General features: G+C 38.8%; 1 protein-coding gene across 1 annotated transcript; it reads left to right on the forward strand.

The window, feature by feature from the left end:
* The first annotated feature begins 137 nt into the window (after positions 1–137).
* Positions 138–25,727, forward strand: GPR180 (G protein-coupled receptor 180). The gene is made up of 9 exons (XM_084506839.1): positions 138–302; positions 2,173–2,331; positions 5,540–5,734; positions 9,282–9,462; positions 9,664–9,713; positions 12,857–13,014; positions 19,265–19,456; positions 19,814–19,891; positions 21,568–25,727. Exons 1-9 carry the CDS (start codon positions 167–169, stop codon positions 21,724–21,726), a joined length of 1,308 nt encoding a protein of 435 aa, XP_084362965.1. The 5' UTR covers positions 138–166; the 3' UTR covers positions 21,727–25,727.
* The last annotated feature ends 651 nt before the right edge of the window (positions 25,728–26,378 follow it).

Genomic DNA, 26,378 nt, shown 5'->3' on the forward strand with positions numbered 1-26,378 from the left:
GCTGCCTTACGGCTGAACCAGGCAACGGCCACGTAGGAAACGGGGGGAACCCGGAGGGGCGCGGCCAGTAGGCGGCAGGGCGGGGACGGAGGAGGAGCGGGAGGTGGGGGCGCGGCGTGGCGGGGCGGCTGTGGGGGGGGGGGAGTTGACGTGAGGGGCCGTGGCGATGCGGTGGCGGCTGCTGTGGGCGCTGTGCGCCTGCTGCTGGGGCTGCGCCTGGGGCAAGACGCTGCGGGGCGGCTTCGTCAGCGCCGCCGCCCGCCTGCAGCCCTGGCGGCCCCTGGCGCGCTTCCAGTTCCACGGTAGGAGCCGCTGAGGGCGTTGGGTTGGGGCCCGAGGGGGTGGGGGGGGCGGCGCCACGTCGGTAGGCGAGCGTCCCAGGAGATAAATGTGGGAGTGCTCTAAATAGATCAGAAGAAAAACCGCCTTGCTTAAATCTGAGAAAATAATAAAATCACAGAATGGTCTCAGTTGGAAGGGACCTTAAAGTCCACCCAGCTCCACCCCCCTGCCATGGGCAGGGACACCTCCCCCCAGCCCAGGCTGCCCACAGCCCCATCCAGCCTGGCCTTGAGCACCTCCAGGGATGGGGCACCCACAGCTTCTCTGGGCAGCCTGTGCCAGGGCCTCACCACCCTCACGGTGAAAATTTTCCTCCTAACCGCAAATCTAAGTCTCCCATCTTTTAGTTTAAAACCATTCCCCCTCGTCCTGTCAATATCTGATTGAGTAAATAGTTGCTCTCCATCCTTTTTATAAGTCGCCTTCAAGTACTGAGTTGTAATGAGGTCCCCAAGAGCCTTCTCTTCTGCAGGCTGAACATCCCCAGCTCTCTCAGCCTTTCTCCATAGGAGAGGTGCTCCAGCCCTCTGACCATCTCAGTAACCCTCCTCTGAACCCACTGTAACAGCCCCACGTCCTTCTTGTGCTGGGGGCCCCAGACCTGAACGCAGCACTCCAGGTGGAGCCCCACAAGGGCAGAGCAGAGGGGGACAATTAAGATTCAGGATGAGGGCTTTAAGTGTTCAGTTATACTTTATTATGCAGGTTGATGTTACATCCTTCTTTAGAAATATTCCTACTTCTGTATGGATATTTACAACTATACCTTTTGGGAGATCTCAGTGAAGCCATGGGGGATTTTATAGAACCTGCTGTTTTTCAGAGTCTTTTATTAGCAACTTAGGTAAACTGTTAGCCATGTAACATTTTACAGGTCCCAGGAGATAACCTTTTGGGGGGATTTATTGTAGCACTGCTATTTGCTCTTAATAGGCAAACCTTCCTGGCAGAGCTTATTTGAAGCTGCACATCCAGCTGCTGCCTAGGTTAGGTGGGAAAGAAGGTTGCTCTGACAGTTTAAAAGACATACCAAACTTGCTTAAATTGAAGTAAATTTAGACTCTTGCAGTGCTGATTTTTTTTCTTCTCTGTTAAGTCCTGTATTTTTATTTTGAATACTGTTATGTTAAAGAAGTCCATAGCACTATATAATGAAAGAATTTCTCAATGATTTTGAGGATCATAGAACTGACAGACAAAATAAGTTACAGCAAATGGGCTAGTTCTAAAATGGCTAAATTATTTCACTATGCCAAGATGCAGACTACAGGTAGACTGACACAGTAGAGAGCACTCTTGAAGTCTGGTTTTCTTTGTGAGTATGTTTCTATCAATTTGTCTGATAATCAAGTGTTTTAGCTCTAATCAGTCAATAACATGAAGATCCACTTAGTCCAGTTCTTCAGGTATAAGACTTGAGAGCTACTCCATGATGCTTGTAATAGTGCCATGGAAGTGTATAAAAATAGAGATGGGATGAAGGAAGAAAAAAAAAAAAGATTATCTGGAAATCAAAAAAAAAAAAAAAAAAAAAAAAGGAAAAGTGGGGGGAGGCTGTTTGAAGTGGAGGTTAATGACATCTGGGTTGTGTTGAAAGCTTGTGTAGGTACCATACTAGAGAATTGTGCATGCAATATTGTACTACTGAGATTACTAGAGTTCGTTTGTGAAAGTATACAGATGTTTATAGAAACTAGTGGTAAAAGTTTTAGAAATAAAGTGAAGCTTTTTAAAGAGGTGTTACTTTTTAAAAATCTCTGCTGTGTTAGCTTTTTGTTTGCATAACTGTCATCAAGGCAGAGTAGTTGATTTTATTTTTTAAATATCAAGGTGACCATGCTGTTCTGTGTGTCAGAATCAACAACGTAGCAGTAGCTGTGACAAAAGAAGCTAGACTTCACCTGTTTCAAGCACAGGAATGGCTGAAGCTGCAGAACAGTATCCAAGATCACAGCTGTACAGAGAAATTCTCTAAAGCTCAACTGACAAGTGAGTTACTGCTTTCCTCTCCTTATGAATTAAGTTGTGTGTATGTAGAACCCCAGTGTTTCAGTGAATTTGGACTTTGCATCAACTTAAGCAAAAGCAGGACTTCAACCTCCTGTAATTAAAAATGGATACAAGGAATGCAATTGCTTTGTTTGCATCACTTCAGAAGACTTTGCTTGCAAGTTGTGATGTAGTATATCAGTCGAAAGCGAACAGTCCTTGACAAACAATGACTTCAGTGCAAACAGCTGAACTTCCAAGTTCTAGTCTGGTGCTCCCATTTGCACACAACTCAAAGATCCACGTTCAGCTGAAGTTTTCATTTACTCATTCAATACAGAGACTTCCTATAATTCCACTTGGAGTAAAAGTCTTTTTTTCTTTTTTTATAAACCTCAAACTTTTCCTTAAAAAAGATTGTTAAAAATGTGCAAAGAATACTGTAGTAAGATGAAACTGAAGTAGTTAGAATATGTAAATTGTTGAGACAGTCAGATATGCAGTTAGAATTATCACTTTCCTTGCAGTAGAATGAAAAAAAAAAAAAAACAAAAAAAACTTAAAGGCAAACCAGTGAAGCCTGCTAAAACTCTGAAGTGAATTCTTGTAAGATGGGAGTATGTATCCCAAATACACAGTAAAAGAGTAAAACCTTTTCCCTCTGTTCTTTTTTTCTTCTTCCCCTTGCACAACATCATGATCATTACTTTTGATTTCATTTCTGTCTGTAAGGTCATCTTGAGAAATTTGTTTGTCTGAGTAATGCTGCCTAATTTTACAACTTGCCTATATCATCATTTAATGTTCTTTCACTCTTCAATTTTGTAATTTGACATTCATCGCTGATTTTCCCATTTAGATGTTATAAATACTGGGATTTATAATTATACCAGTACAGAGTGTGTAGATTAGCCTCTTGTCTTTTTTTATTGAGGAACACCTCTTCTTTGTCAGGAGGCTACTGTTCTCAATTCCATGGAAAATTAGGATTTTCAAAGACAAGAAAACAAAATTAAAGTATTTTCATTTATGTGATAGCACAAACTCTCAAACTTTGATGTACAAAACGTTAGACACATTTTAGTACTAAATATGTGCTAATCAGGATAATGCTTAATTTGAGGACCTACCTGAATGTACAAGAAAGTGAAACACTGAAGTTTTCCTTTATGTAACTGGAGAACAAACATACAAAAACAATTTTTGCACCATTTGTTGATCCTAATATTACAAAGCCAATTTAAAGCATGATTTTTCCTTTGAGAAATAAAATTTAATAACCTTAAGTGAATGCAGCTTCTCTTTTAAATATATTTCCTCTGTGCAGCCAGAACCCCTAGAGTAACTAATTGATGTCCTGGAGCATTGCCATTACGAAATCTTATACAGATGTCACTTCTAAGGATGTAGTTCCCTTACACTTGAGCTGAGCTAAGCATGAAGTGCTGATGAAAAGACCAGCATTTGGTCCTTCACTCCTGTCTGTCCCAGCAATGTATTCGCTGTTTTCTACTGTGTGTAGGAATCACATGACCACAGGGTGAGTTGGATCTGTTCGCTGATCTTGGGCAAAATCAATTACATTTCCATTTTGGCTTACTTCATATCCCGTGAGTTAGCTTGCAGATTTGATGGAAAACTGATTAAACGTGCTGTGTAATCTCTAGTCATGATGCAAATAAGGCTATACCAGATCTCAGCTGAGAGTACAGCTGGAGAGTAGAGCCCCCCTTGTAAACTGCCATCTAACTTGCTTTTTAATTAAGCAGCGTATGAAATCCTTAATTTGCCTTTTTACAAAGGTTGTATTTTTGAAGGGAGCTGCTTCACTTTGTATATTTGCTTAATAAGATACACAGATCTGAAATGTACCTGATGTTAAGCATGTGTTCCACAAAGCAACTGCTTTTTTCAGAATGTTTTTTTTCTGGTCTGCTTCATGTGTTTTCCAAATCAGTATTTTGTGACAGTTGCTGCAGAGGGACATGTCGTATGTTTCTTGCTGGATCCAACTATTGATCATGAGTTCACGCTTTCAAAGAATAGAAAATAACTCCTTGAACTCGAAACAAGTTTACTTAAATTGCATGAATGTTTTTCACAGGTAGGCTTCAAGTTAGAAATTAGTTCTAAATTTTGTCAAAAAAGGTTTAAGGATAATGAGTTTGCTAAGGATTGTTTTGTGTGTATGTTTGCAGCTTTTTCTTATAGAAAAAACTTTGCATAAAAGCAACTTGTTTTGAAGAATCCTTACAAACTTTTTCTCTTTCCTTGTCCTTAGCCACTGTCATCTTATAAACTATTCAAATGAATTCATCAGCAGTCCAGTAATTATTTTATTATTTCTTCTACAGAAATGGCTTTCATTTATGGTTAAGCTGATTAGCAATGATCACTGTTACACTGATTAATTAATTCAGTAATCAGTGTACAGTTCTTGATGTATAGAGCCACAAACTTCATTTGCAGCAAATGTTTACTTTGGAAAGATTGTGTACTGGTTAACAGTTGCCCTTAGGAAAAATAGTGGTAATATCAGAAATAAGATGAAACTTTTCAGTCCTACGTAGCTGGTTTTAAACATCATTGATTTGAAATATACTTTTCTTTTTTTTTTTCCAGACAATGGTCTCAGTACTTGAGTGTCAATTGAAATTGTCTATGTCAGTTTGGGGAAGATGCTGTAAAATATGTGCCTGGAAGGCATGCACGCCAATTTGGCAAATTTTGCATGTGGCTGTACCTGTTCTATGCTCTAAATGTCTTAGTGAAATTTACTCTATTCAATTTTCAAATGTAATTTTCATACTGAATGAGTGTCTGTTGGCAAAACACAATAGCTAGAGTCCCAGTGATACTGTGCAAGAGGGTGGAAGTACATTAAACATGGCGTGCACTATTTGCAGTTAGTGGCTTCTGGTGGAATGGAGCCGTCCCAGCAAACCAAACCCAAAAGCTGAGAAAAGGAATATGGTGCGCATCCTCACCAACGCCTGGCTGCACCTACTTGAAACCTCAGTTGAGGATGGAAGTCTGCTCTCGGGTGTTGTGGTTTGCTTTCAAAACAAAGACTGTTTTATACTGTTTGTAGTTTATAATCTGTAAATGATGATGTATATTTAAATCTTATCTTTATTTGAAGATGGGGCTTCTAAAAACAAGTTAAACAAGTTATCTACTCATTTTGTTTGTTTGTTTTCTTCCAAAGTGACTGTGAACCACACAGAGCAAAATCTGACAGTGTCCCAGATTCCTTATCCGGAAACATGGTATGTGTTTTATGTAGACAAGTTTACCTGCGAAGAGAATTATTCTGAAACCGAGGATATTCAGTTTGAAATGGTCTTACTAAATCCAGATGCAGAAGGGAATCCATTAGATCACTTTAGCGCAGGGGAATCTGGTAAGATTTTTTTTCTTAAAATTAGATTAATAAGTTAAGGTCTGATCAGCCAAGCCAATCACTACCTACTGTGCTTGCAAAAACATGACACTGGGGGATGAATACTTACTCTTACTTTGAATTTGACTTTCTCAAAGAAGAGTAAACTTTGATTCATCTCCTGGCATTACAGATGAATCCTTCCCTTTCTCTAGAGTGACTTGTCAAAACTTGTCTAATTGCAAATGTAGTAAACAAGGAAAGATTGTGTTCATATCTTTGATAGTGTCTTTTTCCCTGTTGAAATTGTAAGCTTCCACTTGGTTGTAAATAGATTTTAATGAATTTGTTTAATTTGTGGAATTCCTTAGCTGAAATTTGTAAAATTTGATTCTGTGCAATGAGTTCATGCATGACATAAACATTTTGCCAGTACAACTTCAGTTCACTGTCTGGGTCTTTCCAAGTACGTTATGCACGGGCTGCAGACTGGATGAGATGATTGGCAGTCCACATTTTTTTATTGAAAAAATGCAAATTCAAATCTCTACACCTGCAAAGAAAAGAAAAACTTCTAGAAGTGACTCAAGACAGCAGCTGAAGAAATGCATATATCAATTTTTATGAAAATTTGGTCATTCAAATCAACCCAGTGTGTGCTTCATCACAGTGCATAGCTTCGCTGCTCTGGGAGGCCTATGCCACATGACACTGACTTAGTCTGTTGAATGGGAAGAATATGCTTAGTCTGCCTTCATATACAGATGTAGCCAACGTACCCAGATCTAGCCTAACTGTAGTGCTAAAAATTGTATACTCTGTTGTCAGTCTCAGGAGAATGTAGAGGGAACAATGGCGGCTTCCTTTCGGAAGGGAGGAAAATCTTCATGCTGAAACATTTAGAGCAATCTGTAAGGAAGTAGCACTGTTAATTGCCTGTTTTTCTAGACTTACGTATTGATCAGGCTCTTTAACTTCTTAATTGGCTTCTTACTCTGCAAACATGGTTTGTGGTTTTTGTTTAGTGAATTTTGCATCCAGATGTGCATTCAAAGTTAATTCGCTTACTCTCAATACTACCAGTAGCACTTCTTGTCTAAATTGAAAGACAACAGACTATAAGATATCATGATATCATGTGGCCTTTAAGTGGTGTACAGACCTCCATCGCAGTTCTGCACTATATTTTTATGAAGTTTCTGAGCACTGTAAAGCAGAACTCTGAAAAGCTTGCATGCTGAGCAAGGAGATGTCAATCTTCTAGAAGTTTCCTCTGGAGATATTCAAAACCCACCTGGATGCCATCCTGTGCAATGTGCTGTTGGTGACCCTGCTTGGCAGGGGGTTAGACCAAAGGATCTCCAGAGGTCCTTTCCAGCCTCAGCCATTCTGTGATCCTGTGGAAATGAGTTGGGTGCAGGTATTTAGAGCCACCGTGAAGGAAATAAGTTGAGATGTACATGCCATGTCTTTCATGGTTGCAAATGAATACCTTTGTTAATTCAGAATGAAAACCAGCCACACTGTTATGAATCCTGAAAAGACTTGCCTATGTCTACTTTTCAAAGAACTGAGAAGGATTTCTTCTCTCTCTCTCTCTCTCTCTTATGCATCTCTAGGGAATAATTTTTGTCCTTTTTCCCCTTAAAGTATGCAGCTTAGAACAGTATCATGTCAGAGAAAAGATCCAGATTCATTTCTTGGTGGATTTTGTTTTGTTCTGTTTTTTGTTGTTGTTGTTTTTTGGTTTTGTTTTGGTTTTGGTTTTTTGTTGTGGTTTGGTTTGGTTTGGTTTGGTTTTCCTTGAGGGGACTAAAAACTGCGTAATTGCAGATGGTTCCAGTAGGTCACCTTTCACTTAAGTTAGTAAAGTTGTGCCCCTGCCACAAAGAGTTCTCAAAAATGAAGTGGACTATAAGGAAAGTGTAGTAAAGACCTTGAAACTGTAACCTTCTGATTAGGATCTTTGCCTTGAGAGTGAAGGAGGCCTGGTTTCCAGTCCCTAGCAGGTAGTGTTTTATTGTTTTATATAGTAGGGTTTTTTACATAAGACATAGCATTTACATAAGACATAGCATTTCTAAAGGCAGCTGGCCAGGTAAACAGAATTTCAAAGTTAGGTACTTGAAATTAACATACGTATGTTTTATTTTCTGTGTCATAGAATCCCAGAATCGTTTGGGTTGAACCTTAAAGATCTAGTTCCAACCCCACCGCCATGGGCAGGGATACCTCCCACCAGACCAGGCTGCCCACAGCCCCATCCAGCCTGGCCCTGAACACCTCCAAGGATGGGGCACCCACAGCTTCTCTGGGCAGCCTGTGCCAGGGCCTCACCACAACCATAGTGAGGAATGTCTTCCTGATGTCTAATCTAAATCTACCCTGGAATCTAAAAAAAACGTAAAAAGCAGAGGTATCGAAGACAATGTCCAATACGCTACCGATATAATCATTTTTGCAGTTACGTTTCTTTTTTTTTTTTTTTTTTTTTTTTAACTTTGTTAACTTTTCTGAAGAAAATGTCTTACTCCAGAAGTAATTAACCAAACCCTCCAATAAAACATGCTCATGTCCCCAAGAGTCTCTCCCCAACTCTAGGTGATTTAGAAGTCAGGAAACTATTTAAAAAAAAAAAAAACTTTTTTTTTTTTTTTAGTTATATTTCAGTGCAGGTTTCTCTCAAATCCTTTTGCTGTCAAGCCAATCATCCACAGTTTCTCTTTTGCTTTCAGCTTTAGATCTGATTGAAAGTTTTTAGCAGAGTTGTTTTGCCAGAAACAAAGTTTGATTCTGTGAGCACCACGTATCTTCAAAGAAGACTGGAGAAGGAAAACAGAAGTTTTCAGTGATTTTTGCTTTTTGACCCTCTGGTAGCTTTTCTGTTTCAAGACAACAGAAAAAAAAAAAAAAAACAATCAGGATCCAGGTTTTCAGGGAAGCATCTTAGCAAAATCCTGCTAGACTGAAAATCAGACTACTTTTGTTTTGTAAATGTCAAAAACTTTGCACATTTTTTTAGATTGGTGCAAAAAAAAAGTCCATTTTCCCTGTGCTGTTTTTCTAAGTTGTCAATCTTGGTCAACTGTGTTTCTTGGAATAGCTGTTTTATGTGGAGGAAGAGTGACACCCAGTGGTTAAGTAGATAGAACAGTCCTGGGTTTCTCTAATCTCAGATTGTGACTTCAAAAAGTAAAGCAAAAAAAAACATAGCTAAAAATGAGTCATTTAATAAATGTGTCAGATCAGATGGGCTACAATTATTTTCTGTTTATCAAGAAACAGTATGTCAACCTGTATTTGAACAGAATCTCTCCTACACTCAGAAAAGGTATTGTTGAATAAAAAATTCTTTGTCAGGTCTAATGATAGTCAGCTGTCTGAAGAAGTCACTGACTCTCTTGGATAAAATAGGCTATATTTTCTCTTTACTATCACTTTTGCTTGATGATTGCGTAGTAATCCCTAGTGATTATATAAATAATATATCTTGCTTTTAGTTATTTACTGCTAGTAATAGACTTTCTTTGTAAAAACTAACTTTATTTTTTATTTTTTTATCCCACAGGATTACATGAATTTTTTTTCCTGCTTGTTCTAGCATACTTCTTAACTGCTTGCATATATGCACAGTCCCTATGGCAAACAATTAAGAAGCGTGGACCTATGCATACTGTATTAAAGGTGCTGTCAACTGCATTATTGTTGCAGGCTGGTTCAGCTTTTGCCAACTACCTCCATTTCTCAAGGTATCTCTGCTTATATTTGCTTTCAACCTTAAGACTAGAAGAACATGCTATTTTAAAGATCAGTACGTGGTCTTTCATGTGCTGATTGTGGCAAAGCGTATGACTAACTTTTTAGAACTCCATCATTGCCTAAATGTACTTATCAGGAAAAACACAAATTTAAGACTCACTTAAAAAGATCATCTTCTATTCTTTTGTCAGTTATTCTAAGGATGGAATAGGAGCACCTTTTATGGGAACTCTGGCAGAATGTGAGTATGCCTCTCTGCTGTTTTTATGTACTCTTACATGTTAATCTGTGTAATGCACTAATGAATGATCTTGTTGGACTGTATTATCTTGTACCATGTCACTGTATTTTTAACATGAAATACTATAAGTTGCTATTCTGAAAAACAGGATTTAATCCGGATGCTTAAAGTAACTGTATTTAAAGCTCTATAACTGTAACGTTGTTTAGGATTTTTAAAAAGATTTTATTGTTTTAACATTCCATCCTACAAGTACTTAAATACATACCTATCAAGTGAGTAAAAGTTTGAATATGTCAAAGAGTTTTGTGGACTTAGAATGATCTAGAGTGCTGAAGCATTTTGGAAAACTTAATCAAATTTTAAGGAGTGTGTCATTTTATTAGCAAATTTAATGTGGACTATAATAAAAAAAGTATTCTACAGCACAAGTGATAAGATTAGAGTGATGCAAAAATGATTATGTTAAAAATTGATGTTACCAAAGCATTCTTCTCCACTCTGAATGGATATTCTTAGCTCTCATTGGAACGGAATTCTTATAACACCCATACGTAAAATGCCAAAATGCACTAGTTTATTCTTACTGGATTCTTCAGGATCTAATGTTGCTTTGTTGCTTTTTTTTTTTTTCCACGTAATTTACATTTGAGGCAATGGATGATCTTTTCTAAGCTAATACATTGCCTTTTTGATTGGGCTTTTGAAGCACTTCAAGAAAGTAGTACTATGATAGTGCAATAGCATTATAGAGTAGCAACCTACATAGAAAAATATTTCCCTTCATAGAGTTAGTTCAGAAACTTGCAGTTGGAATTAACAGCCTCTTGATGGCACTTGGCACCACAGTAATTGACACTCCTCCTTGTTTTAAGCATTTGAGTTAGCGAGTCTTTGCAGCCTTTCCAGCAACTGTGTTAATAAATTTTCCCTCTTGTCTTCTGATCTTCTGAAATGAAATTAAGTGGAGAACATGGACGTAGTCATAACTCCTCCCTGCTGAGAAATCCAGTGTTAACTGCACAACCAGAACTTCAGAGAAAATAGCTGCATCTTAGATTTTCTGTGCACGTATTGTGGTGAAAACCACACTATTATTTGCTTAAAACGGAGGTTACTAAGAATAAATTAGTATTTTCGAATCACTATCTGAATTTGAGTGATTCAGCTAAAAGAGTTTCCCACTGTATTTAAAACTAATTGTCATTTTCAAAAATATCATACAATTGTCATTTTCAAAATTCTGCTCAATCGTAAAGCCTCTTCTTGCTTTCAAGCAAGATGTAAGTGGTAACAAACACTAAAAACAGTGCTGAAAATTTGTGTTACACCGTTTTGTCTGGGAATCCACTTGCTTTGTTGCCACGCTTAAGCAGAGCAATGTCTGTATCCGAGATGTGACTGAGAGATGACGTCTGGCTATAACTTACAGGGAGGTTATCTTAAGGAGTGACAGAAAATAAAATGAATGATTGAATGCTCTCTAGAGTATCCAGATTCGTTCAGTCACTTCTGTAGCTTGGATTTGTGATGCTGGTTTGGCATGCCTTGAGCTCGCAGAACAGTTTTGTGTTTTTTTTCCACAGAGTTCTATGTCTCCGTAGCTAGCATTGTAAAATAATTCCAAGATCATTTTGTCACAGAACCATGCCAGTTCATTTTATTAAAGTTTGTATTTACTAAAAGCTCTTGACATTTCCTAAATGACAAAGGTGCCTGAATATGTTAGGTGTAACTATATAAAGCATGAGAATACCAAATGTATCCCATGAGTAATATGTTTAAATCTGTTTTATATCCATATTTTGCTAGTACTGCTGACCATCAGGGAAATACAGTAGCTGATCTTCATTTGACACACATCCCTTGTGTGTATATTAATTTCTGTACAGGAGCAGCATTTTGTATTGCAGTATTTCTAGTAAATGTGAAAGTATATTTATTTGTTAATACATTCCAGTTGTTTCATAAAAGTAGAAGTTTTACTTTTGTGATATAGAAATATTTATCTTATATCTGATAATATTAGTGGAAACATCAAATACAGAACAAATTTAAATGAACTAAAATATTAATCAAGTGAACAAAAAAAGTGTGTAGTGCCCATCTCTAATTTCTGTAACAAATTTGAAATTTACATAATGTAAGAACTGATTTCTCAAGCTGCTTATACATCTCTGCTGCATTAGGAAAGTGAGCCTGTACTCACTGTACACTCAAGTCCGTGCACTAACTTTAAAATCTTTCAATAAGCTTCAGTCAGAAACTTGACTCTAAAGCTAACAACACCCCAGAAGAAGTGTTCAGTTCTTTCTAATGTCAGTAGTATTTCAGCAGGGTTGAAAAATAAAGATTTTAATATATTCTAGCGTAAAGTGTTCTTTATTCGGATACAGCTTCAAACACAAGTTCGAGACGCTGATTAAGAATGTAACTTCATGGAGTACGTGTTAATTGTTCCCAAACAGAGCCAAAAGAATGGACACAGTGAAACGAGGCAAAGGGAGTTTGCGTTTAATGAAATGAAATACAGACAGATTATTGCTCCAAATGAAGTTTGTGCTAGGGTTAGTCATTATGTTTTCCCCTTTAAGTATCTGAGTGTGGAATTTGTCCTAAATGTGCTTTCTACTGCAAGCTACTCTATCCTTAAGACAAAACGCAGTTAATTTAAAGTACAATGCCACTGTCTGATTTTTGAATAAAAGTTTTGTGGAATGAAGAAAGGAGTTCATTTCATCATGTTTCATATTTGCAGTGTGATTAACATACATATGACTTTAGTCCTGTGGCATTTATAAGTCTATTTATGCAGGTGGACTCCTGAGCCTAGACTTCTTGGACACAACAGGAGTGGGATTTGGAAGGATGTGGCGCACTGCCCATGTCATTGCAGAATTGCAACATAAGGAGAGGAAAGTTTTAGTCATTTAAAAATGGCCAAAAAATCCAGATTTTCTAGCAAAGCGACATCAGCTAGTCAAACTGTGAAGATCATGAATAAAGGTGATACCAAGGCATAAATATCTGTTCTTTATTTGCAGATATATGGAGTGTTTCTCTTTGCTGTAGAAAAAAAAAAAAAAACTTTGTTGTTGTTGTAGTTGTTGTGACCCTACATATTTTCCTTTTGTTTTCAATAGTGTGTGACATAGTCTCTCAGATACAAATGCTGTATTTATTGTTGAGTCTGTGCATGGGTTGGACAATAGGCAGAATGAAGAAATCTCATAGCAGACCTCTTCAATGGGATTCCACTCCAGCATCTACTGGCATTGCTGTAGTAGTTGTTGTTACACAGGTTTGTATTTATATTCATTCTTATACTGAAATATACAGCTGCTATTAAGTATGACAGAACTGTGAACCAACTAATTTCAATATTTTATGAGGGAGGGAGTATCAAGACTGGGGAAAAAAAAAACAAAACCCACAGCATAATGTGCACCTAGTATGTCTAATAGGTAACAACACCTCCTCTTTACTTTAACAATCTAAGGTGTAGCTCCACAGTATATTTTTGTTCAGCAGTAAAACCACTTAAGAAGTTCCCACAGTTTTTCAAACTCCAGGTTGTGCCAATTGTTCATAGTATTACACTGTAAACAAGATCAATGGAATGATCTAGATTGAATGGGAGAAAAATAAAATAAAAAGGAGATTTCAGCACTATCATTTTACCAATCTGATTTGTAGTGTCATCCTATAAATAGCTGTAATCAGTACAAGTAGGAGTTTGTGAACTACAACATTGGGGTTGACGACAAGCAGCATGGGAAGAAGGATGAGAGAGAAATTCTTACAGCAATCTTCCTGTCACCAAAAAAAGTTGAGACTCCATCCTTTTCTTAGAACCACTCAAACAGAATGTGTAATAGTCTTTTCAGTCAATAAAAGGCAATTCTTGAAAGGTTCATGTGCTGCAGAATTGTTCTTGCAAATAAACAAATGGTCTGACACATAATTTCATTCAAATATTTTCTATTAATATAAATTAGAAAGTCAAGTAAACCAGTAACTTAAAAGTAAATTGTAATGGAGATCATCCAACCCTGGTGGTGTCTTTTGTAAACAAATGTTTTTAAATCACAGCATAAAGACAAGAGGATTTGAAAGCCACTGAGAATGAGAAGAACAGGGAGAAACTGGAGACAGTAATGAGGAAGAGATTATACTAAAGATTTTGTGCCATTTGAGTAATGTCTGTAATTAGTGTTGCTTCCAAACTAAATAAGTGGACTGCTAAAACATTAAGAGTAGCTGGGAGCTGACAGTATTCTTGCTAATTAAGAATATAAACCAAAGCCTATTAAGGTCAATGGGACTGTTGAAATTTAAAGATAGGTTCATTCCACCGTACTTTGACACCCGTCTAGCACCAGAAATTTTACATGCTGGTAGTAAAGAAGACTTCTAAAGTATTTAATTTTATTCATGCTTCTCCACTGGTACATGCATATGGGTGTGTTAGTGCTCTGTCACTTGAGACTGGAAAGTTTTGTTGTTGTTGTTTCCTTTTTACTATACATAGAAAGGGCACTCAGTATCATCAGCTTCATCTTTTTTTAGCTGTGGTAAAAAAAAATGGGGCAGGCATCATATATATATTCTGCTTTCAGTACTGGTCCATGATATATTTACATTGGCTATTTGAGCACCACTGGAGGATTAGTACAAAGTTGGCTGTCTTACTTGTCACCGTGAAGGTGCATCTCTACCACATCTCCCTTCTCAGTACCATTGGGAATATGTTTGGGAGGAGCCTTGTAGGAACAGAGTATGGATGTCAGAGTATGTCGTTGCCTGGGTGGTTCTGCAGTCCATCTCACTGTCTGCTGTCTCCAGCAAAGTTTCCCTGGCACCAAAAGTACCCTTGGCCTTTCTAGAGAGGGTGTTTTTCATCACACAATTCAGTACATAGAAATTTCTGCTAGTTTTCCTCCCCTTAATAGCAAATGTGGTTGTTGAGCTCAGGGGAGCAGATCCCGGGCCACATCAAAGGTGGTGGCCTCAAGATTTCATTCTCTGGATTAGTCTATTGTTCATTGGTCTAGATTGATGTGGGCATCATACCTGCTGTAACATGATCACTTTTATGATAAAAAACCTAGAATAACATCCTTTCCAACCTGCTCTTTCCCAAAATGTCTTATAGGAGAGCTAGCTTCTCCCCTTTCAGAGACTGGACAGACTTACGTGGGTCATCAGAGGTGTTCTCGGGATTGTTGTAGAGGGTACTGGAAACCACCTGTGTTACCTTAAAGCAGCAGATAGAGATTGAACCGCGTTAGTTTTATTGACATTCTACACTACCTGCTCTCATCTCATCACCAGGGAGGTCAAGCAAGCAGACAGCCTGAGAAACCATTTTATTCCTGAATTTATAAGCATTTTTGACTGGCAAACTATCTGTCTCTGCTTTTCTGCAGTTAGTTCAAATTACTCAGCATTGCTTGCCTTTTTTTTTTTTTGTTCCTATTTGTATTGACGGTATTAATTCTTGCCTTTTGTTCTTTCACAAACACCAGCAATTTCCTGGGCTGTGCTTACAGGTTGCCATCGGTGTAGGGTGGACATTGCCACCTAGCCAGCAAATCTCTTGTGGTCATTGTGGCTATGAAGAGGTAGCATCTCAAAGGGAGGGACAAGCCTACCATTTATCATCTCCCCTTGGGTTAACTTGTTCTTTTTTTTGTGTGGGTGTGTGTTTGTTCATCCTCAGAACAAAAGATTCCTGGCCACTCCGCATTCATTAAAGATTCCAGTCTTTGCTGCTGAGGCACAAACCTTGTTCAAAACTTTTTAGTGACGACAAGCCTTTCCTATCACATAGATCTGAACAGTTTCAGCTTTCAGGGCTGTGATCAAAATGCATACTGAATCTTAATGCGTGAGAAGCCGTGCTTCACAGAGGTTCTTCGCTATGTCCCAAAAGGTGTGCTCTGAATGAACTCTGCCTCTGACCTCAGATCTGAAGCATGTTTTGCTGTGCTGAAGTTCATGACACCGGATACCCAAGTACTAGATACAGTTTGAAGCAGCTGGTTGATCTGCCTTGCCTTGCTGCCACTTCTCATTTCCCTTTTGCTTCCCCGTTCCCCTTATCTCTCTGTGATGATCAGTCCCATGTGAACCTGCTCTTGCTGGAGATTGATATGTTATCTTGCCATACAGTCAGTGTTGGCACAGCAAGGAGGAGAAGGGGTTCTACCGTAATTGTTTCCTTCTGACAAAAGAGACAACTGTCTGGTTCTTCGTTGTGCAGATGTGGAGGTCCGACTTGTATAACTGGAACATCGAGATGATGACCGGAGCAAAGTTTTCCCAGCAGCTTGAGGGAGACCAGGACTGGGCAGTGGTGTCCACTGGAGAACCAAGATAAGTCAGAACTATGTACAGGTGCTGTCAGGCATTTCAAACAGTGCATGATGTAAACAAGGAGATGGTCATTCACCTTTATTTAATGGAGAAGCAGTTGGACTTTAATGTTGGACATAGCTAGTGTGAGTCAGCTCTTCAGCTGTGCACCTACCCAGCTCATCCAGTTCTTTCGTAGACAGCCTGAGCAACAGTTGTTCTGCTGGATAACAAGTAGGATATTCACCCTGATTTCTTCCCAGAGCTGAAACGTAGTTCTGCTCAATGGTAACAAAAAAATGCGTCCAGTTTCAGCTTGAGCTTGTTGGTGTCTGGGTGTTCTTTCAGCTTACTCCTGATATCACAGCTAAGTGAGTAGATACGTGTCTTTCTGTGGATAAGGTGAGGGACGTCAGGGCTCATTGACCTTAATTCCTCAGGCATGGCCAACCAGTGAGATTTTGACTTCAAGAACAAGTTTGTCAGTGAGAGCTCTCCCTTCACTGAGAACATATTGCCTCATCTGTTGTAACCTAGAAACACTCCACAGCACAGATTTCTTTTTTATAGAATACTGCTTCTCTCCAGTGAGTGAGAACAGTTCCAGCTCACAGGAAGAGCAGTGACACATGTTCACCTTCTCCAGGTTTCTCATGTGTTGCACTGACAGGTCCATTTCTGCCTCTGATGCTTCTGCCTTCTGCTTCTTGTAGTAACCTAGTGAAGCTGAAGGAAGCTGGACTTATGTGATCTTACGTTGTTGTCACTACAGTCTTTATTCAACTGATTTCTGTGTTGTCTGCACGATTTACATTCTTTAAAGGGCTCATCCAGAGCATACCATGCTTTCAGACGCTGTTTTCCCATTAGGATTTGGACTTTGTTCTCATGACTCCTTTACTCCAGCTCTTTGTCATCTTCTCATGAAAGTGGCTTCCTTCCTTGCTGTTACTTTTGGTGGTAGGTTAAGAAAAATTCAAACCCTCATGATCTCTGTTCTTTAAGGTTGAGGTAGCTCTGTGTCTACCTAAAATTTCTTCTTTAAGTGTTATCATACCTTCATCTGTCAGTCTGTATCTCTTCAGCCCCAGCTGCATGGTAGTCTCAGGAAGATTCCTGAGATTATGTTTTTTTGTTGTTGTTGCTTTTTAATATTCTCAGAGAGTGTATGTCCAGTCCAGGAATGTTAAAGACTGCCTCTTCCCATGCCTAAATTACAAAAAAAACAAAATACTCTGTAGGAGAATGCAGTGATTTTCCAACTGGTAAAACCCTTGTTGTTGCCTGGGTACATTCTACCTGAACTGAAATAGCTTCTGCATTGAGAATTCATCACTTTCAGACCAAAACTAGTGCTTTAGCCACAACTCCACCAAACACTGTGTTCTATCTCAAGGTTTCAGAAGTAGTTTAGTCTTATTTCAGTCATAGTCCTTGAGAGGATTCTCAGTCGAATAATTTGATCGTTGTAAGGTGTTTGCTTGGAGCTACCCAGAAACAGAGCATTATAGTGGCAGTGTTTGAAGAAGTTGGCTGGATGGTTTACTACTAATCCATGACATTCAGGATGTGTGCTTCACACTTCTCTCTCTTTCCCATCCTTTCATTTTCTATCCAGGTGGTTGAGAAGTAACTGAAGTGGCAGCAGTCATGCTCACAGTGTCATGGCTCGAGTAAGGGAAGGAAAAAAGGAGAGAGTACTCTCAAAGGATATTCCAAGTGAAAAAAATCTAGTCTCAACTGATGAGACTCAAGGACACCCACCTTTGGAATGCACAGGTGGATTACACATTAAAAAAAAAAAGTTTATATCAGTAACCTTTCTGTCTTTATGATATTAATGTAATTAGAGAGCCTTTGAATTTGCTCAGAAAGGAATCTGACTAATTTAGATTTCTAAATTGAGGCATACAATGTCTCCTTCTGAAGGCCTTTAGCGCTACTTTGCTCATATAAATCAAATTTGACTACCTTTCTTCAGAAAGCCTGCTTTATTAGACACCTGAAACCTAAGTGCAAGTTAGATGTCTGCAGTAGGTGGACTGGATTCCAGTGTATATTCAGTTCTTCAAATGCCACTCATCTGCTACATGCTTCTGGGAGTCTAAACTTTATGAGTATTCTAATTTGTAATGTTACTCTTGAAAAGGTTTTATTCGGCAAGACCCAACTCTACAAGTAGGCGCCTGCTTTCTATTCAACTAAGATTCGGAAAATAGGCATCTCTTAGTCTGTTTTTCTTTAGAAAATTTGTCAATACTCTTTCTCACAGTCCTCCTGCAGCACTGAGTTCTACAGCAAGGAAGACGATGCAATTTTTCTGGGAGTTAAGGAGGATTACGATCTTCTGTGTATTATCTGTTGGCTGGAGTGCTTGTCCAGGTGTTGCAACAGCATTTGGAACCTGTGACGCTGCCTTTCGTAGTCCCTAGGAGGTTTCCAAGCCAGTTGCTTGCAGAGTCAAGCTCGCTCACAGTTTCTGACCTAGCTGATTCTGAATTCTTTTCTCCACGATGGCACGGCTTCAATAGAAGAGGTGGAGAGTGGCCCACCCAAGAACAGCCTATAGCCTGGCAGCTAGGGCTCTCTCCAAGGAGGTGGGAGATGTGAGTTGGATATCCTTTAGGCAAAGACGGGAATTGTGGGAGATCTAAGTTCAACCTGGGTGAATGCTTTAGCCCTCGGGCTATTGTATAAAAGGGGCAGCAGCACCACCCTCTTACTTCCCCATCTTTAAAAGGAAAAGTGAATCCTGTTAGGATTTTGAAAGAAAAGGCGTAGTCGCCTGCCTTTGAAACAAGCTTTACAGGTTGTGGATCCCAAGTGGAAGGAGACACCTCCCTGTAGCTCAGTGGAATCGTTTCAGTGGGCTTCCTGCTGAGTAGGCTGCCTGTTTAACTACATGACTATTTTGGAACTTATGCTAAAATGCTGCATTCGTTCTACCCAAATGAGAGGAAACTTTAACTTGTCAAACTTTCTAAAAGTTACCGAATGCAACAAATGAAACCCTGTTCCTGCCAGTCACATTTGGAGTAATAGGTAGTGCCAAAGCAGCAACTCAGCCTAGGTTGTGGGTTATTTTCTGTAACATGGCCAGTTGTGCTGATAATTTGATCTGTCATGGGAAGGGTAATCGGCATTTAATGTAACCTCGTTTTTTCTAAATGTACATTGCTGTTGTTCTTTTCCAGAGCCTTTTATTAATTTGGGAACAGTTTGAAGATACTAATCACCACAGCTACCATTCACACCATGGCTTAGCAAGTGGACTGCTTATTGGCCTCAGAGTTTGCCTAGCCTTGTCGTTGGCTGCGGGTCTTTACCAGATCATCACAGTGGAGAGAAGCACACTGAAAAGGGAGTTCTATATCACCTTTGCCAAAGTATGGGTTACATCATAGAAGTTGATCCCTTTTGCTGTAAAAGTAATTGTGGCACGCAGTCGACTGAAGCACTAAACTGTTTTCCTCCATATGAAAGTTAATATTTAAGTGTCTGATTTGATTAAATTGCACTCTGTCATCATGCTCTGAGCAGTCATTTTAATTTGACAAGGAGTATAGAGCTTTTTTAAACAGAAATCCCACCTTTCATTGTGTGGTTTTCACTCTGTTGATTGAAAATTAAACAATGGATTCATAAAAAAGACAGAAATGTAAATGCAGTTCCTCTAACTGTCATCTCTTTCTTCTTAGTTGGCGTATAGTTATTTTATAACTTATACTCTTCTTCTCTTTCAGGCCTGCATTCTCTGGTTTTTGTGCCACCCATGTCTTGCAACCGTTTCTGTAATATTCAGAGAATATCAAAGAGAAAAGGTATGTACAGGCAAGATAAAAGAGATGGAATTTGAATAGTAGTTGTTCTTCATGTTCACTGTTTGTTAGCAAACTCATGCTCTTAGGCTGTTAATCTTATGACCCCAAAGCAACTTGAAAAGTCTTAGTCACACAGCTCTTATTGATGCTAATGTGAGTCATATTTTACAAAGGCATACTGGGTTTGAATCATCTAAGGGTAATCGTTTCTAGACTAAGGGGGGGTGGGGAGATGGTTAAGTCAAAGGAAAATGTGGAGGGGGTGTTTTGTTTTATTGTTTGCTTGTTTGCTTTTTAATTAAAAACACCTTGGGGATTCTTTTAACAAAGCTAGTAGAAAGATAAATCAGTGGATTTTTTTTTGTTTGCTTTTTAGTCTTCAGCATTTAAAAGCTTTATGTGGCTAAATAGGTCAGGGAACCTGTAGCTGAACTGTATTCTTTAGATTAAGAGATCTATCCAAATGTGTAGTTTGGTTTGTAAGCTCTAAACAGTTAAAAACAAAAGTGGACTCATTGGGTTTCTCGGTTGCTTAAACATATTGGAAACTGGAGAACTAGTGTGTGGAGCCTGCCATGTTCAGATAAAGTGCACGTCTATTCTCGGGTGATTGACTACTTCATTCCAGGGTAGAGTTTGCTGCTTTTCTTTATGGTTATAACCATCTGTGCATTTGTATGCAAATATTTTCAGAAAAAAAAAATAAGCTTTTATTTGTGCAGGGAATATATGAGGGGAGAAAACATACTACTAAAAAATATAGTACCTGAAATACTGTGTTTGATTCTTTTTGTGTAAAGAATTAAACTTGGGAGGAAAAAAAGAACTCCTTTTGATCAACCAAAAGTCTCTTTGTTAGTAGTTTCTTGGTGAAAATATCATTGAGGTAGGATGGGCAATCTTTAGAATTGGGACCAGTACAGGAAATTTTGCAATATTTTGAGAGTTTGAGTTTACTGAAGGGAGGTTACAGTTGCTCTGCTCTTGAATTTTGAGAAAGTTTAACCATTGTGTGCAGCTCCAGTTCCTACCTTATGACAATTTAGCTGTGTTTTTCCTTATTTAAATGCACTTAAATATAATAAAGGAATACATGATCAATGAATACCATATTTATGGAAGAAAAATGTGTATTTGAAAAGACCCTCTGTACCTCAATTCAGACTTCTGCTTGCTCAGAAACAGTAGTTACCTTTATGGGTTTGATAAGAACTGCCTTATACATCTACAGATCAAGAGGCTTGCTCTGAAAAGAGGTCTAAGTGAGACTGATAAATGACTACCATCAGAGCTCCATGACTGTGCTAGTGCAAAGTGTTTTCAGGCTTTTTTTTTTTTTATTATTCATCTCTGTTTGTTGTAAGAATAGAATATCTAAACATCACCTCTGCTTGTGGAACTGCATGGGTGGTGAATTGCAAGCCTGAAATTCCCCAGAACAGAGACTGCCAGAAGGGGTTATGTGACTTGCCCAGGGCTATCTACAGATTCAAAAACATCCAGGTGTGAGAGCATGAATCCTGGACCTGAGGTTCACATTCAAATCTTTTGTAACTGCAGCAGCATTAAAAGGTTTAAAGTTAAACTTCAAGCACTTATATAATGTGCTGGTAAAAATGTACTTGGGTTTGTTTTTCACTTACTTTTTCCCTTCTTTGTTTTTTTTTTGTCTTTAGATTATTACCATAGGTGTTATCCTCTGTCAGAGCATCTCCATGGTTATCCTCTACAGACTTTTTCTCTCTCATAGTCTATATTGGGAAGTGTCTTCATTATCATCAGTGACATTGCCACTAACAGTATCCTCTGGACATAAAAATCGACATCACTTCTGAGATGTTTAGGAAGAATACGTTATGTAATAAATGTGCAATAATGACCCAAACATACAGGTATTTATGTCACAGGTATGTGATACATCAGTTTCACTGGAAAACCGGTTGGTGATATCAGAGCACTTCACGGACCTTTGGTCTGACACAGTCCTTAGATTAATGTGTTTCAAGTATTGCTGAGTGGGAAAAATCCATAATTTGAATCATTTCCTGAAGATGGTTTGTGGGTAGCACATGGTGCTGAGCCATGTCACAGAAAAGTACAATAATTCTTTTCTCTCCCATTCACAGCCACAAAAAATATTCCTGCTTTGTATCAATACTAAGTTTGAAGGTCTTATAAAATGCAGTTCTTAAAATGTCGACAAGCTCCAACAAGTCTGAAATAGGCCAGTTGTGAAATTGGTGTGATGCATAACGACGAATACAAGTTCTTTTATTTTTGTGCTTTAGAAAAAAATACATTTTATGTATAGGGATAAAAGGGGAAACAAAAGAGGGAGAGTCCACTAAGAACGTATATAAATGTTTACAACTAACCGTGGGAAATTTTTCTTTAGTATTGGTGTAAAAGAAAAGCATTTTTTGCAATTACTGTTCATATTGGTTAGAATTTTAATGGGAACGGAAATAGAGTTTATATTTTCCTTTTTTTGAAATAAATGTAACTAAAAATCTCACCCAGTAAAGTTCTAAACAATATTTGAGGCTTAGAAGATATAGTAACATAAAGGTAATTAAAACAGCAGGCTCGCAAAAAAAAAGGCAAAGAAAATGGAATGGGTGATGTGGTACTAGAATTTTAATCCTGATATAATTCATTTCTCTTACACTGAGGATTCAATCATAATTAAGCCATATACACAGATTAAATTAACAGAAGCATTTCAAATAAATGTTGGTTTCAGTCATCAACTACCCATGAATTCCTGCCCAAGGATACTTAATCAGGATTAAATTTTCTATGAATAATTGAAAAACAAAATACTCACTGGATTTGTTATAATCCATGTTGGCACTGGGTTCTAAGTAGTTGCCATCTTCCATCCATTGTAATAAAGCCATACTACTTTGTGATGCCCTAGCATTCAGAAAGCCAGTGTAAATATATACTTTATTGAAGTGCCTATTTATTGAGTATGATGAAATCGTGCTGACATTTTTTCCTTCGTAATAAGAACATACCTATTACCATTGTGACTGCAATCGTTCTCTTAGGATTTACTTTATTATTTTTCATATTTTAGATTTCTCGCCATACAAGTGTGTTTCTTCACGACGCCGATTTTATTTCCTAGTAAACAAATGTTTGTTTCTTCTTAATAGTATGTATTTAATTATGCCTTTTTGAAAATGTGAAGACACCAGGGTTCTAGCTTTAAAATAACCCTAACTTTTCCATGCGTGTTTGCCTCAGCTGTGAGCATAGTTGAAACATAAGTCTATTCCATTTCAGTTTAGAGGTGAAAGTAGACATTTGCCTTTGACTAAGGCAAAATGGCAACATGACAAAGTTGCTCATTAAATCATCTCCTTTCTTATTGTTTGTAATTCAGATCAAGAATGGCAGGTTGAGGCTGGAAAAGATGAGATATTATGATTTCACACAATCTTCAGAGTGATTAAAAGATTAATTATTACATTCCTCTGATAACCACACAAAAATATTATTGGTTAAAACTTCAGTCTTTATTTCCCTGCTTATCTCTGTACTTTTCATCTTCTCAAGAAAAAAGCATCCTGTTTTTGATAAGTCTCCAATAATGCAGTAAAAGAGTTCTATCTGTCCTCATGTATAAGACATGAAATTCACACACAAAATAGAATTTTCTGATAGACACAAGAGCTACTTTATAGTTTATGATCTGTCGTGATAAAAGTTTTAACCTATGCAGAAAAATTGCATGTGACTTTCAGAATAGGCACTCTATTTATTTCATTCTCCAGAAGTACTTTCTTACTTCCTGTAGTCCCTCTGACTTCAGCCTGCCAGTGTTAAGGTAAATGATATCTTAATTTGACCTTTTAAGTATACCCTACAACAATTCATAAAATGAATTCAGAATTCATAGTTCATCTGGGTAAAAATACAAAGCATCAGATGTTGTCTCTTAATCTTTTCCACATTGCTCCGTAAGTCAACAGGTAACATTATCCTCTTAGTCTGGCATTGAATCCAATGATTTGAAAATAAAATTTTGATTTTACTATTAATGTAACTGTAGCAATTAAGTATCACTTTCTCATGGTAAGCTGTACCACGGACATGCGTTTCTGCTCAGGTCTGTTAGCGTTCCTTCATAACCAACATCCACTGGTGTTCTGTTATTAAATCACTAACGCATGCTGTAGCAGTGGGTCAGGATGACTGTGCTAATACTCAAGATGTCAGTTAATTCGGTACGTGATACCCATGGGTGTGGGGTGGCTGGAGTCTTCAAATATGACCTATTTACAAAACTTCTTGCCTACCTAAACTCTGGCTTGAAGTTCACTGCCTGAAGAAAGGTTTGAATATGTGAAATTCTCCCTGCTTCCTAACTTACATTTTTAACAAGACCAATTGATAAAACCTTGTTTTTTTTCATGCTTATTCACATATTGACCCATTTAACCGTTTTGGTTTCGTAACCTCATCTTAGGAGAATAGCTTCCAGGCTTCTTTTAGTTGTCTTCAATCAGTGCATCCTGCCAGAAAAGCTTTCTCTTTTTTCTCAAACGTGCTTTCCATCACACACGCACACCCCCCAAAAAAAAAAAAAAAAGTTTTGCGTCGCCAAACTGTAGCTCTGGCTGATCTGAGCAACTCATGATGCACCCACCTCAGCTACACACCAGATGACAGCAGTGGACAAAAGCACTCCTTCAGCATGCCCGTAGCCCCAGCGCATAAATGGCATGGTTTTGTGCCAGCTGAAAGCAGTCATGGACCCGGGGAGCTCTCAGCGGGAGGGCTGTAGCCAGCTTGCAGACTCCCTGCCACCTCACCCGCTGCAAAGAGAGAGAAACACGCTGCGTGCAAAGGCAGCGCTACCAGCTGCTGGCCGGCCGTGCTGAGCACAACTATTTAGCTGGGGCTGAATGGCAGCTTCGTACTTGTTAGTTTTTGTGCGTCGCGTGGTTCTGTTTTAAATAAAGTTGCAGAGAGAGGGTATACTAATTCCATTGTCTGTGAGTTTCGGTGCTTGGAAAAGATAAGTATACATGGACAAGATTGCAAACCGAAGTTGTTTGCACTCTGAAGAAACTCACTTCAGTGCATGAGAGGACGTTTCCTTGCCAGTCGTTGCCTTTTCTACTGGCACAGATGCCAGTTAGTGTCAATTCTGATTTATTGGTTGGGGGGAGGATCGTTGTTCAGGAGGAATGAGAGTGAGATCAGCAATTCAGCCTCCGAGACCCCCCACACACTGCGAGGAGTGGTAATCTTGCATGGCTCCTGACCCGGGCTGGATTGGAACCAGTGATGTAGAGGTTGGAACAATGCTCCAGCTCATCCCCTAAGCTATTCGCTCCCATTCCGTGTAGGGTATGTTGATTGTGCTTTTATTTAAAGTGCTTCAGGTAGGAAAAATGAATATTTACAATTAAATATATGTAAATGGAAGTGGAAAGGCTTGATTGGAAAAATATCAAGTTTCTAATACATATTACTATACTAAGACCTCCCACACAAGACAAACATTTATAGTCAGACCTAATAAATATTCCTTTCTGGTTCCAGTGCTAATGGAGAGCCACAGAGGTATCAAAATCTTTTTGTTTGCATCTCCGTCCTCTACAGAACTGGAAGACTGTTTGATTCAGTTTGGTTCTGGTTTATTCTGTGTGATGCCATGCCTCTACTCGACACTTTTTACAGATTGCTATAAATGTTGGCTGGGCTGGCTAAAACCGATGATTATGTTGTACCTTGGAACTCTTTTTGTGTGACTATGCAATGTACAAGGGGCAGGTGATCCTTGCAAATGTCGAACATTAAAAGAAAATATTAAGCTGTTTTTCAAAGGATCGTTCTTTAACCACACTGAAACGCCACTAGGCTGTGATTTTGAGCAGTAAGTTTTGATTCTAATTTTTCTTAAACCATTCTTTCCTACAGGTCCTGTCGCTGTCTGTCAGAATCCCACCTCTCCCACCGCACACTCTCTGTTCCTCCCCTTTCCCCCCTCTCTCACACATATGATTTTGAGCGTAATGGGTGTCATTTCTCTCTCTATCTCTCCATCTGTTCCCACGATCAACACTCACAGTCCAGCCCCTACTTTGCATCTAGTATGCGTATTCTCTTCATCCTTGGTCTGTTTTGATTTCACGCTTTTCCTGTCTCTCCTTTGCCCTCTCCACCATGCCTTTGGTCTCCCTAGCCATCAGAGACCTGAGGGTGTGGTTTGACATTGCAGCTAATTTGGGCTGTTTGCTGCCAAAAAGAGTGTCCCTGTCCCCTGGCTGTGTGCTGCTGTTGCTTCCCTTGCAGTGGCACTGGCTGTCACCTCCCAGCTTAAGGGAGTTGGAGTCAAGGAGTTAAACCGATAGAAAACTCAGCCTGTAGCAGCAGCAGGAAGAAAAATCAGATTCGTTCTCCATGGTTTTAGCACACTGAACCAGCTCACTGGGATTTTTTGAGCACCAGCAGCACTGCAGGGGATGGG

The sequence above is a fragment of the Aythya ferina genome (assembly GCF_964211825.1).
Source record: "Aythya ferina genome assembly, chromosome: 1".
NCBI lineage: Eukaryota > Metazoa > Chordata > Aves > Anseriformes > Anatidae > Aythya > Aythya ferina.